General features: G+C 42.2%; 1 protein-coding gene across 6 annotated transcripts in view; it reads right to left on the bottom strand.

The window, feature by feature from the left end:
* The window catches only part of LOC147143902 (protein MTSS 1-like), a 36117-nt gene that overhangs the window by 2863 nt on the left and 18813 nt on the right, over positions 1-14441 (bottom strand). Inside the window, exons 4-13 of one of the 6 annotated variants that reach the window (XM_086038636.1) lie at positions 8899-8983; positions 7850-7941; positions 6600-6674; positions 6080-6091; positions 4310-4467; positions 4007-4114; positions 3800-3897; positions 2224-2485; positions 1147-1266; positions 172-399 (exon numbers count right to left, since the gene is read on the bottom strand). In XM_086038636.1, the coding sequence (XP_085894762.1) occupies positions 172-399; positions 1147-1266; positions 2224-2485; positions 3800-3897; positions 4007-4114; positions 4310-4467; positions 6080-6091; positions 6600-6674; positions 7850-7941; positions 8899-8983 (1238 nt within the window). Of the gene's footprint in view, positions 1-171; positions 400-1146; positions 1267-2223; positions 2489-3799; positions 3898-4006; positions 4115-4309; positions 4468-6079; positions 6092-6599; positions 6675-7849; positions 7942-8898; positions 8984-14441 lie in introns of all 6 variants that reach the window. The other 5 variants (XM_086038639.1, XM_086038635.1, XM_086038637.1 and 2 more) reach the window with 5 other exon arrangements.

Genomic DNA, 14441 nt, shown 5'->3' with positions numbered 1-14441 from the left:
GAAAATAAACACAAATCAGTATTTTGGTGAATGTTTTACTTTTCACCAAATTGAAACACACACCGCACACAGTGCACAATTTGTCATTTTTTAAATCTTTTTTTTTTTTTTTTTTTTAAAGAACACAAGCATGGCATGTTGATCAGACCCCAGAAAATCTTCGAGACAAACCTTCCAGCTGGGAACACGAGAGGAAGGCATCATAGGAGAGCCCATTGGGCAGTTGTGAGGGAAATCTGGCAGGAGTGCTGAGGCGGGACGTGACCATGATCGTGTTGGGCAGGAGGAGGAAGTGGAGGATGGAGGGAAGAAGGGGAAGGCTGTGCTGGAGCCTGAGCTCAAACTCCCACCATTGGTAGGGGAGCTGGCTGGGCTGTAGTGGTCAAAGCCATTGGACAGCTGCTTGTGGATGTTGGTGGAGTGTAACAAAACGAGACAACAGAAACAAACAATGGGATGAATTACTGAAATGATAAAAGGTGTCAAAACAAAAGCAAAAGCACGTTCATTTGGAGAACTTAAGAGTGGGTGAATAGGCACTAGAAATTATAAATGGTTATATATATATATATATGGGTATAATTTTTTTGTATCACCAAAGTCATTGCAAAAACGTGAACAGAGAGCACTAATGGGGATTTCTTAGTCTTGTGATGTTCTAGATGGCCAGTCACGTGACTGTTCAGGAGCGAGCTAAGACAGCAGTTTACTTTCATTGTCTTTCGTTATCTTTACTTTCATTTCCCCATGTAATAAAGACCATGTATCATTTGTTTTGTACAGAGCCCCAAAAGTGACATGGAAGATCTTTGCATTCTCTCAAGTTTTTTTTTTCTTCTTCTATGTCACCTTCTGGGCTCTGTAAAATGGCACAACATAATGAAGAACAGCTAAAAGAAAAGAAATTGTTTAAACGAAAAGGCAAATAATGGAGATGACAATGGATTTGAAGTCCTTATTTGTGACAGGCCGGCCTTTCCTTTAGTTTGTCGGATTTTTTTTTTTCTGTCATGTGAGGGAAAACAGCCACATTGATATCATGGTTTAGCCAGGTACGAGGTTTAGTATGATGCGGGATGCGGGCAGGGATACAGGTAATTTACTAATGTGTAAGAGTAAATGACAGACAGTGGATGAGCGTTTCACCTTGTCAATAGCACGCAGCGATGCAGCAGCAGCTGCTGCTAGAGAGGGGGGTCCCCTGCTCAAGTCACTGTGAAGGTGCTCATACTCTGACACATCAGAGGAGCTGGAACTGGCACAAGGCTGGGATGGCAAGCAAAGCGGCAGCAAGCGGGGCAAAACCAAGGTAGCAGAAGACAAACAGATGGACAGAATGGCAAAGACAGTCAGCGAGACAAGCGGTGTGTTAGACAGCACGGGCGACTTTTCCGTAGTGCTCAGCTGTTAGTCAGATGTGCAGTCATGTGACCCGCAGCGGCTGTGGAGAGGGTGCGGCGGGAAGTGCATCAAAATGAAACAAAAGTCAATGTTGGGCGTGTTAGGCTTGTGAAAGGAAGAGTCCTGTCTGGTTCAACTATCTGCCCGCCACGCGCCCCCCAATTTGTATCAGTGGATAATAACGGGACACCATCAATATTTGGAGCTCGACCTTATTCATATTTCAAGCAGCTACGAGTGTTGAAGAGGTTAGAAAAATAAAAACAGAAGCATTGCTTCATAGTCACACATTATATTAGCTTCTAGTGGGGAACTTGGTGGGTCTGGCATGCATACAAAATAACTAATATAGTCATACTCACTTATGAAAGCCAACATAGACCAGCCACAACCTCACTGATGTTGTTTTTTTTTTTTGGGATTGAGTTTCAAGAATGAGACCCGTGAATAGGGATACAGTAAAACGTACTCCCAGTGTGTGTGTTACATTTTAAGATGCACATTTGGTAAAGATATTAACTCAGGATGCTTGAGCCTCTCCAAAACACAGTTTGTCACAGCGGTGGACCGTTTAATAGCGGGACGGGAGTGACCTGCTTTGCCCTGGGCTACGATGGGAAGCACACTCATTTCCTGTGCAGTCAAGCTATAAGAACCTCACCACAGTCACATAAAGTTATTGCTTTAATGGCTCCATAGGTAGACAATTAACATCCAGATCCCCCACTCAGATTGCAAGTCTGACAACAGTTTATTTCAATTCCACACACCGCACATGACACGGATGCGATGAAATGTGTTTCGCAGAGAGCACCTTCTCACCTTGCTGATCGCCGGCATTGGCGACGATGACTTGGAGGATGCGCACTGGTCATGCGACGAAGAGATGAAGCCAGAGTCGTGGGAGGAGATGCTGGAGAGCCGAGCCGGCGCCTGCTGGGACAGCGTGGAGCTGCGGTAGCGTTGGCGAGGTTGGTGGTGGTGGAAGAGGTGGTGTGAGGAAGAGGAGGAGGAAGAGGAGGAAGGAGAATGAGAGTGAGAGCCACTTGATCCCCTGGAGTCACTACTGTTAACACTGTTCAGACTACTGCGACAGAGAAGGGAAGGAGGAAGGCACATTGGCGGGAGGAGCAGAGAACCGAGGGCATCCAAAGAGGTGAACAAAAGGATGGGATTTGCATCAAGAGTCGAGAAAAAGAGCAAATGAGGAAGGCGGGGAATCGGGGTGTGTGGAGGAAACAGAGTAGGAAACCATTAACACGGCTCAGCATGATGTAGCTGGCATGGCTGAAGCCACTTTAGTCCAAACAGCACAACATCTAGCAAAAGGGTCTCACTGGGAGCGATTAAAGCAACATCAGTGTCTGATGGCATATTGTACAGATATCAAACCCTACACAGAGTCCTTCATTTTTGAAAATGGTGTTTGAAATCTTAATAATAATACGAGGCAAGAGATAAAACCGCTTATTTCCTCACATTTCTGATAGAGAACTTTGAAGACAGCATTATTTGAAAATGAACAATATTTTGAGAAGGGCAAAAATATTTTTTGCATTCTTCTCTTGTGATGCTTTTCCATGCTTTCACCGCAGCCTATGTGCTTGTTTTGAGGGGTTATCCCATTCAATCTCCCCTTTAGCAGGTAAAATACATGCTCAAGAGGGTTTAATTCATGAGACTGACTTTGCCTGTCTAAAACCATCCACTACTTGCCCTTGATGAACTCACCTGGCCCATATACACTCACCAACTGACCACTCTCCTGTGAAAAACACCTATGTCCTTTTTTTTCTCTTTTGTTTACGTGAATGGCATTTCCGCGTTACAGTCATCGGATTAATGTGATTTTTATTTTTTATTTTTTAATCCAAAATTGGACATACATGTTTTTTCACAGGACAGTGACGATATGTTTAGCTGGCACATGAGCAAAAATGGTAAGAAAATATTTTTTTCCACGGCAAGAAAAACTGAATCAATGGCCTGCGTATAAGACCTGGCTTGAACTGCCATTTGATTAAAAAAAATTTCCTTCTGCCACCACTGCACTATGGCACATGAGCAAAAATGGTAAGAAAATATTTTTTTCCACGGCAAGAAAAATTGAATCAATGGCCTGCGTATAAGACCTGGCTTGAACTGCCATTTGATTAAAAAAAAATTCCTTCTGCCACCACTGCACTATGGAGTATTTAGCAAAGCTTTATAGCATAGTGAACCATTGATAACATAAATTACTGCAAATATCCACCACTAGAGGGCACAACTGAAATATGCTTTATACAAGACTACAAAAGATTTGTGATGCCATCGTGTTAATTCATATCATTAGTAGATAAATGTACACCTAACTTAAGATTTATGTTTTATTGTTTTGTGTAGATTGCCTTTTTACCTGCACATGCTGGACTTCCTGGATGTAGTGGTGCTCGGCGAAGACGGTGGAGTTTGGTATGACCAACAAAAGTCCGAACCTTTCAGATCCAAGATCACCTGGGAAGAGCAAAGAGGATTATACTTGCACATATGGTGTACCCTTTGAAAATGATCATTTAATAAAAAAAAAAAAAAAAAAAAAAATCACTAAACACTAGTGTATTACTTGTTCACTGGCAGCGGGTAGCTTGTGGGGATCAGAGGTCAGTGATTTGAGGTCATCGGAGATGGCCTGGAGGTGGGTAACCTCTCCCAACATTGAAATCTCTTCATCCTGTCAGAATCATTCCGAGCAGAGCAGAGTGAGCCATCATATTGTCACATCGGTGCAAAACAGTTATCCAGTATATGCAAATGTATATACAGTATGTTTTAGAAGTGTGACTACACAAAGAACCTTTTTGAGTATCGAACCATCAAGAGGTGCTGCAGAAAAAAACAGATGTTAATACTACGAGTTAGTACATACCACCACAGGCCGCAGCAAGGCTACAAAAGCGCAGAATCGTTGTCTCTCCTCTATTAGAGCTTTCCTCAGGGCCTCTTTCTCAATCTCTTCCAGAAGAATGTATTTGTCATTGACGTCTTGCATCGCGCAGTCCAACTGGGGCAGGATGTCGCCGCGACCTGCCAGGTGAAATATGCACACAAGAAAATAACAATCCAAATGGACGGAAGCAAAAGATGAAGACTTTACAGTATTGATGCCACAGCAGGAAAATTCACTCGTTACAGCAGCAAGCAACGATTTACAATATTATAAAAGAACAAATGAAACAAGTATTAAAAAAACGTGGGGGGGAAAAAAATACTGATTCTACCGGATTTTATCCATCCCAGGGGTGGCCATTTTGCCACTTGCTGTCGAGTGAAAATGACATCACAGTTTCTCAGGGCTCAGTTAACGACCAATCACGGCTCACCCATTCTATGAGTTTGGTCATGTGACGTTGACAAAGCTGAGCTGCAACTGGTTGTTACCTGAGCCTTCAGCAACTGTGGCTTGTGGATTTTGCTACTTAATTCATATTCCACAAACACACATATTTATCAGAATACCGTGGTTAAACTAGTGGTCTGACATGCTCTCGCATGTGATCAATTTCTCTGGGTTTCACATGGCTAGTGATTACATTAAGTCACAGTCATGGGCTGTTTGTTACAACCGGGTGTAATGACTATATTCTTGTCTTAAAAGTTGAGGTAACAGCGAACCACCGTTATTGGTAACCATTTTATTATTGGTTGGTTTGGTGTTGTGGCTCACCTATTGTATCCCAAACTATTAGAAAGACAACGTTTGTTATTTAGGGCGGCTGGTTAGCACGTCCGCCTTACAGTTTAAAGGTCGTGGGTTTGATCCATGGATGGATGGATGGATGGATGTTTGTTATTTAGCCTATATGTTGACAGATACTATGATAACTCCACATCAGGGATGTAACGATTCACTCAAGCCCTGATTCGATTTTCAGTTCCCGATTTTCTATTTGATTCGATTTAAAAAAAAATTGCTACCGTGCTTGTCTCTGTGCACTAGTGTGATTCTGCAGCCATCCACAAACGCAATACGCAATGATGTTTGGCGCAAAAGCATAATTTGATCTACACATTTAAAATATGCTATGCATCTGGAATGAAAAAACGGTTCAAGACAACAGTTTCTAGATGAATCTAAGCAACGCAATTTTTCGATTAATCAAATCGATTAATCGTGGCAAATCAATTTCAAATCGATTTCCGATTAATCGTTACATTCCTACCTACTGCACATTACTATTAAGTATCATAACTTCACTTAAAGATGAGTGGACACTAATGGATGAGCCTTACACTTCTCTTTTCTCCTGAAAGTAACATTGTCACTTTTCGTGCTTACCAATACAGAGCTTGGAAGCCAGGAAAACTGGAGGGTCTGGAGTTTAATTCTACATGCTGTGTAACCGCACAGCTTGAATGAGAAAAGCCATGAGAAAACAAAGGAAATGAGGCAGAGGAAGACACATTAAAGGGTAGACCCGGTGTCTCAGTTACCCAGGGTATGGCTCCCAAACCAGTAGCATACCATCAATGTACCCATAGCAACCAAAGCACTTCAATTAAAGATGACATCTGTAGAGCAGCCAACTGATAGTTCATATCAGTCCATTTTGATGGCTTCTTTACAGCGGAAGCGATGGTCTGATTCTTGGCAAAACATTGCAAACATCTACCTAAGCATTAACACTGACTGACTTACCCAAAGTATCAGCTCCAGGGAGTGAAGGACGGTTATCAGAACCACATGAGAACAAGGAGAAACAAAGTCAACTGAAAGAATGTTGTCTTCCTTTTGGAAGTGTCTGCGTTGTGCTCGGTCAGTTCAGTTGATATAACTGAACTTGCTGTGCAGCACAAGGAATAATCACCAAATCTGCTTTATGAGCTGTACACTTCAACTGATGTAATGTTTTAAAACGTCAAATTATAAATATCCTAAAAGTGGAAGGAAATGTATCCAGCTGCTTTTGTAGCACATTTATTTTTTTATATGGGTACACGTGTTTGTAAAACCGGAGCCAAGAGAACTTAAGAGAGGGGGGGAAAAAAGCCTGCCCTGTGCATGCTACCAAGTAAGGCAATGTTTAGCTGGACCAGATTTGCACAAGTCTTCATCGTTCAGGACAAAGTACTTCTGCACATATCACTGTGGTCCTACTCTGTAATGTATTTATTCACTCAATATTAAGATTGAAGCAAAAATAAGTGTCTGTTTTTACCTTTCTTTGCTTTCTTCTGAAGTTTCAGTGTGTCTGATGACTTTTTCTTGATCTCCTGCCGAGCTCTCTTATATTCTAGTGAAGACAAACGTGTGCAGGAAATTTGTAAATGTACCTCAGTGGCATAGCAGATTACAATCAAATCTTGCTATGTCTCTGCTCAAAGCGATGACACTGACATGGCTTTGGACCACACACATATTCCCAGAAACTATCGCGATAACTGATAATATGTTTTTTTTTTTTTTTTTTTTTTAAATGTCACTGATAACGATATTAGACCATAATAATACAAGTAGGCTACATCTTTTTCAAGAGCAATGACGTTTTAATTCCCATGGATATTAACATAGGCATGGAAATGTAGAACACTAAATAAAATGTCCTGGACAAATAAAACCGACTCAGAGAAAAATGACATTTCTGAGAATTTTTTATCTCCTTCAGAATGTCCTGTTTCACCCATTTACACAAGACTGGAATGGCTGTTTGTGTGGTTTTTTTTGTTGGGTTTTTTTTGGGGCAATTTGTACGGCTTACCAAAAGTCTGCAGCATTCCTTTCAACGCTGGATTCTCAACAGTGTTGCGTCTCTTTTGCCTTCCAGCCACTAACACTACTGTGAGGCGTTATAATTGTAAGCAGTCGGGAAGTGGACGGCCCTCCGTGTCCCACCATGTTTTTTTGCTTGCAGCCGAAGAAATTGTGTGGGATGGCTGTGTTTTAAATGGACTTTGAGGTTCACTGTGTTGCGACTTTCTTCATACAAATGCGACATACCAGCTTGTTGACGTTAGCGGGCCACCCCACGGTCATCTGGCTTGAATACAAAACATTCCACTATGGCATTAAAGTGGAAGTCAACCCAAAAATGTTCTTGACAATGATGTGCTCTATGCGCCTCCACTAGTCAAAATACAGCATTCTGATTAATATTGCGTTTGTGGAATATGAGTTAAGCAGCAAAATCCAACGGTTTTGATCTGTCTCGAGGGGCATTTTGTCACTTTCTGTGGACTGAAAATGACATCGCAGTTGCTCAGGGGCAGGTAACGACCAATCACGGCACACCTGCTTTCGGAAGCTGAGCCATGATTGATATGTGGACGGTGGATTTGACTGCTTAACTCATATTCCACAAACGTAATATCAATCACAATGCCATGTTTTGACTAGTGTGGCTGCAGAGGACTGTAAAGAAAATTTTGGGGTTGACTTATCAAACTAGAAGACGATAAATTAATTATCTACCTCTGGCATGGTCTTTATCCAAAGTGTAGACACCTCTTTTCCACTCCTCCATCTGTTCTTGTAGGGGGTTGATCAGAGCCTCTAGGAAGGTCCTGTAGGAAAACCAAGTTACGCGCTTTTGATTCGTTCATTCGTGAAGTTCATTCAAAATGCACAGGTCCTCCCACTATCAACATTTTTCACGTATTTCATTGAAACTGTGACAATGTTTCGTTACGTCACGCTACAACCTCAACGCGGAGTTTATTGGCGTATATGCCAGACAACTTGATATCACAACCAAAAGGTGATGTCTAGTTTGTCAATCATTCACAGGCGGGAGACCGGGCAACGGTGTTTATATCCAACCGTGTCACGGTAGGATGTTCGAAGCTTGTGCAGTCATATCCGTCAATCATTACCTAACCGAGTCTCGAGACATTTGTGCATCTGTGACTGCGCCTGAGAAGCCGTGATTGCTTGGCAGCTGCAGGCTTAAAATTAGATTGCACACGTCTCTTGCAGACATTTCTCTGTCTGTCAGTGGGTGGGTGCAGCCCCCACCCATGTACAGAGTCCTGCTATGGAGATCCAGGAGGAATGTGCTGAAATGCCATTCGAAATTAGAGCCCCACGTCTGGGTAATGTGCGCGCGCGTGTGTGTGTGCGTGTAAAATGGCGACAGATATGCGGTGTAGACGTGTGAGGGTCTACGGCAAAACATTATCGATAGCTAACGCTAGATTCATCGTCTCCTGCTCAGCACAGCGCCACAGGGGAGCATTCTGGCGCTAAAGAGCACATGACATCAACACTTGGCGCGTAGAGTGACATCACATGTGCTGAGAGGTTTATTGGATATGCCTCGTGAGGGTCGAAGAACACCAAATGTGTTGAGTTACGACGTACTCCATGGTGGCAGGCTTGATTGTACATGCAAAGCCAGACAATCTTACATTCCAGTCAAGCACTGAACAAAACAGGACTGGCATGTAAATAAATGTCAGTCGTGCGGCGCGCTGAGCAAAGATAGGTGCCACACGCATTCGCGCACAAATTCAATTCCTTACATGGAGAACTGTTTGAATTTAGCTTCAATGCTGCGGTGTCTCATGCACATCCTGGTCAAAGCTGATCCGATGTCTCTGGTGCCTCCTGAAAGACAAAAATAGACAAACACGGGCATAATTAAGTTCAGTGAATCTGTGACGAAGTCGGTGTTTGGTTCTACTGGGTTCAAGTGCAGAGACACTGTACGGACAAAATATCTTGTCAAAGGTCAGGACATCACACTTTTTCCATGTGACAGTCCATCACTGTCTCAGTTGACAGAAATAGTGGCAAGAAGGCACTCGGTGAGAAAAAGGTGCCGGGTAAAATGAAAAAAGGCACAAATATGCCTAAAATAGCACTAAGCAGTGTTATTCTCTATGCGGATGGGGCTTCCCCCAAAAACATCTACCCCCAGTTCAAACAATTTCAGCAATGAACCTAAACAACAAGATGAATTCACAAGCCTCTCATTACAAGTCTTCACTGGATACTTGTGGGCTGGCCAGAGGAGTGCTTCGTAATTACGTTCTACGTTTTTGGCAGTTTAGCAAAATACAAGTGAACCAAGCATATACTGTAGATCAGGGGTCTCAAACTTAAAATATGCGGGGGCCACTGGAGATAGAGTATGGGTGTGTCTGGGCCGCATCGAGTATTCAACAAAAAAGGGGTTTAGGTACAGCAGTCGACACTCTCGATTCTGTATAAACCCAAAGAATTCTAAAAAAAAATAATAATAATTAAAAAAAAACGGATAAACACTAAAAACTGGTGTTAAATAAAATAAAATCATGGGATTTTTGTGTATGTGTGTGTGTGTGTGTGAAAACATTTGAGATTTAAATTTTATGCATCATCGCCCAGCCATACCTGTTACTTGGCATATACTTCAAAGCATGTCTTGTTGAGTAATGACATCTGATTACAACTTTTACTGTGCATTCAGGACATGTTGGGGTGTCCCCTATGCTCAACAAAAAAACACTCTAGCTTCTGTATTATATATTGGATGTTCTCGTCACCAACCCGTCTCTTTATGGCAGGTTTTGAAAAACTCTGAAAACTTTGAAAAAGAAACAAAAAAATATACAGGGCAACAATATGGCAAAATATCATCCTGCAAATGGTCCCTGGCCGCAGGTTTGTGACCGATAGGAGTTGTCCGCATTAAGTCAAGAAATGTGATGGGAATCTGCAACCGGGCTATGCAACATACTATAACCGAGCCAAAACGTACATTTTAAAAACAACGGCTCAATACTTTATACCGAGACAAGACCGTAACGATTGAGGCACTTGTATTACCGCAACATCGTGCTATTGAGAATACTGTGACATCCCTAAAGACTCGTTTCATTTTCTTCCCTGAAGCTGCCCTTTACCGAAAGGCCGCAGGCTGCATGACTACACAGGGACGTTATGATGACTGACAGAACTTTTGTCCGACTGCTCAGTGTGACTCAAGTTTCTGCATGGGACTGTTCCTGCATGCCTTTGTGTCTGTGTGTGTTTGCGTTTGCATGACTTTGTATCTGCATGTGGCAAAAGGTGGGGCCAACAGGTTCTTATGCGTGCATATGTGGGACTGTCCTCTCTTGTGAAGTGCGAATCCAGCCAGCGGAGCAAGCCTGTTGTATGCAGTTTGTGCAGCATGCAAGCAGAGGCTGGAAACAACAATCAGGCTAGTGATGAGGCTTGCTTGGTAGTTTGTTTGAGAACACTTTAAAATACATTTACTAAATGCTGTCCTCTCATTGAGTAAGCAGCAAAGCGTCAGCCTAATAGTGAATGACACCAACCCGAAAATACAAGAAGCTCTTTTATTTCGTCATCCATCCATCTCCCACCACTAGACGGCATATTATTCTTGAGGGTGGGGCTAACAATGCCAGAGTACCACGGGGAGGCCATGAGGCCCAAGAAAGTGTTAGTACTGGCAAAATCTATTCGTTGCACAGTAATTCAGCAGCTCAAGTCTGCGCCGTCTGGGGAAGAGTTTGGTTTCAGCTGATAATGTATTTTTTCCTACCACACCCGTACATCTGGATTTGATATGAAGCATATGTAAAGACCACAGTCGACTTGCAGCAATATGCCGTATGTCTAAAAGGACTGCCTCTGTCAAAGAGTTGGCAAAGTGCCCGTGCTACCTGCAATCAGTTTCATCTGAACAATGTTTCATTGAATGGAGGATTCTCATCTGAAAAGACCCATGCAGACAAACGTGATGATCATTGCCTCAAAGGTGCCTCTACTGTACTGATGATGGCAGCGGTGTGTATCTATGTCAACGTGGCTTTTCGGCAACAATCGCCAGTTACCATGGAAACTGCAAGTGTATGCGTAGCCCCTTTGACGCTACGCGTTAAAGTCGGCGTTTTTGATCCCCTTTTTTTCTGGGTGGCTGTTCTGCAAAAACGGTGCTGAGATGGCATGGGAGATGAGTCGGGGGCCATGCAAAGGTTGTACCGAAGCGATAAAAAAGGCAGTACGGAATATGTGAAAGGCAATGCTGTAATGTCGGTAGAAGGGGGGTGTAATTTAAGCCCGGCTCCGACACTTCTCCCTTTGTGTTGCTGTCCGACAAGTATTATATATGGCGCACTGGAGCTGACCTGTCACACGTCAAATTATCTGATAGCGTGTTGCACAATCCTCCTTGGCTCAGTTCTGTGTAAAATGCAACGCCATAAAAATGTAAATCTCCTGTTATGGTTCTTGCGTGTCAGTTTTTGTACAAGAGGCTTGTATATACTGTAGCTGTGCATATTTAATGCTCTGACTTCCCATAAAATTCACAGTTGGGTTCATATGATTTTAGGTGCTCTTTTGTTTTGAGAAAACTAACTTCACGCCAATGTCAACTCTCTTTTCATTTTCGCCAGTACAACAATATTCTCATTAATCCTGGCCCAAAGTTCACAGTCATGCATTCTTTGCTGTGCAATAAAGGTAACAAAAGCATGCCGGTGGCTAAACGAGAATGATCCCATGTTACTGTTGGAAGACGTGTGGTCCTCTCAGGACAAAACTGCTGTAAACACACAGCATCTACTCTGTCTAGCATCATGTGACCTCTGACAGAAATAGACGCAGCTCCAGTTATGTGCCACACACACATCAACACAAGCGCACAAGAACAAGCTCCGAGCACCTCACTGGCAGACAAGGCCACCAAACTGCTCGAAGTGTGTATGTGGAGCGGCGTAGCTGGCTGTCAGCAGAAATAGCTGCGATGTGACATGGTGCTTTGCGGTCTTGTAATTATACCTGCTCGCCATTTCACTTGTCGGGTGGCCGAGGAGACGCCATACACTCAGAAACAGGATATGCTTCATTCTTACGTTCTAGTACACAATAGTGGTACAAGTAAATTGACACTTTAAAAAAATGTGAGTCGGCTGCGATTTCACTTCGACATTGTTCCTTGGTATGTGACAGCATATTTGAACGCGCCATTGTGTAATTTATATAGAAATAGTTTCTAAAATAACTAAATATGCTCAAGGGGCGGGACAGTGATACACATCTAAAACGTAATGACAGTGGCAGAACCTTGTTCAGGTCTGTCGCTTTGCTATGCTAGCCCGCGATTTAAAACTCAAAGCGATGTCAATTTTATTCCCCACTGCATTATAGCAGCAATTTTCTTATTCATAATAAAAAACACTTTTTGTAATACAGCATGTGTATAAAGCACATTCAATTATAGAGTAAAATCAGCGGTGTAATAAAAAATGGTTTGAACCAGAAAAACATTTTTTGATTCAAAAGGTGCGAGTGCATCGAATCGAACCGAATCGTTCCACTTTGAAATGTATCGAGAAACGTATCGACTCATCTTTTATTGGAGGGATGTATCTTAGAAGGAATTGGCACATTTACAGTGTTGACAAATTGTTGAAATGTGTGTAAAATAACAACAAAAAAGTAATTGCATCATACACTATCGAACTGAGCCATACTACATCGAATCGAATCGTAATCATTCTACTTTGAAATCCAACCGTCCTTAAATCATTTTGCATATCGAAAACCGTATCGAATCGTCTTTTGTGGAGAGATGAACAGCATACCCCTAAGTAAAAGCTAAAAATAGTAAAAGACAAATTGCCGGGGGGTCGTGGGTTTTGACCTGGTTGGAGTGATGGGTAAATTATGGCCAGATATTTAAGAAAGCATTCAATTTGAGCTTCTCAGCGAACACAGAGGTTGTTTTAATCCCAGCAGTGTGTAGAGCAACAGATGTTTGCTGTTAACTGAGGGGTAGCGGTTACACTGATAAGAGGCTGGAGACCGTACAGCTGGATTCAAACGTACGCACAAATACTCACCCAGCTGGACTGAGGTACAGTACTCTGTTGGCTAACTAATTAGAGAGCTGGAGGGAAAATGAAGGCCGCACTAACATAAGATGGTTGAAGAATTAACATGATTGTCTTCATGATGGCCTCCACTTTTTCAAAATGGTAAACCTCTGCACTACTGATGAACCGTTGTACATTTTTTATGCATTTTATATGATTAAAAATGAAGAAGGGTGTATGCAAACATCTGTTACATTAGGGTTAACAATAAATTGACAGGAAGAAAAAAAAGAGGGACAGAATATACACTAGAAAGTGAGCAATATTTGAATCTTTTTTTTTTCAATTGACCGACCCCCGACATCACAGCGCCGCTGTCTGTCTTGCCGGTGCATGTCCTGTACAATTAAGACTGCAGTGCTGCTGAGTCACTTCGATGTCACTGTTGTTGGCATGCAATCTCAATCCAGCCTGGTCAATACAGTAGTTGACCATATTTAATGATAATGACAGAAAGGTCACTGTTCTCTCGTAGTCTTGACAGTATGTGAGGTCATGAACACCATCTTTCCCTCTCCATATCAGTCATCTCATTAATTGTGCATCATCAAAGTTATGGGTGAGTGCCATTTTTACGCTTAATGCTACAGTGGTTAACGTAATGAAAGTTCGGAATGGTTAAATGTTACTATCCGATACTATACGGTTAATTGAGGTTTAGCGGTAATTATGCAACTGTTTTGATGCAGGAACTGCTTTTTGCCATTATTTCTGATGGTAAACACCATGTTTCAAATTCAGAGGTCAGCCAGCATCCCAGAACAATAGCAGTCTGCTTAGAGGTTCCACTGTAGTACACTTAGGCATGTCTGTGGAAAATGCAGCAGGAATGTTAAAACAATAGTATGTTTTGCTTACTGCAAATACAGCGCCTATCTGTGAAAACAAAAACACATTTTTGTGGCAGGCTGTATCTAAATATTCTTTTCATAGAAAACATTGCAGTTTTTATTTTTCTGCCACAGAAAACTGTACCACTTGGAAAAACTTTAACTGAATGTATGCAAAAAGTAATCCATCATGCAATAATATATTGTGAGTGCCCCAGTTTGTGAGTTTTTCATGATACAAACCATCGATCGACTTTTTTCCCCCCTGCTTTTTGCACAAGTTTTTTTCCCAGCTAAAGAAACTGGGTGGGATGGTTGTGTTTTAAATGGTGTTGTGACTTTCCCCATACAAATGTGACATAC

The sequence above is a fragment of the Filicampus tigris genome, chromosome 8 (genome assembly GCF_054856515.1).
Source record: "Filicampus tigris isolate MCC_2025a chromosome 8, RoL_Ftig_1.0, whole genome shotgun sequence".
In the NCBI taxonomy this organism is placed as follows: domain Eukaryota; kingdom Metazoa; phylum Chordata; class Actinopteri; order Syngnathiformes; family Syngnathidae; genus Filicampus; species Filicampus tigris.
This window is presented reverse-complemented; position numbering and strand designations above follow the sequence as displayed.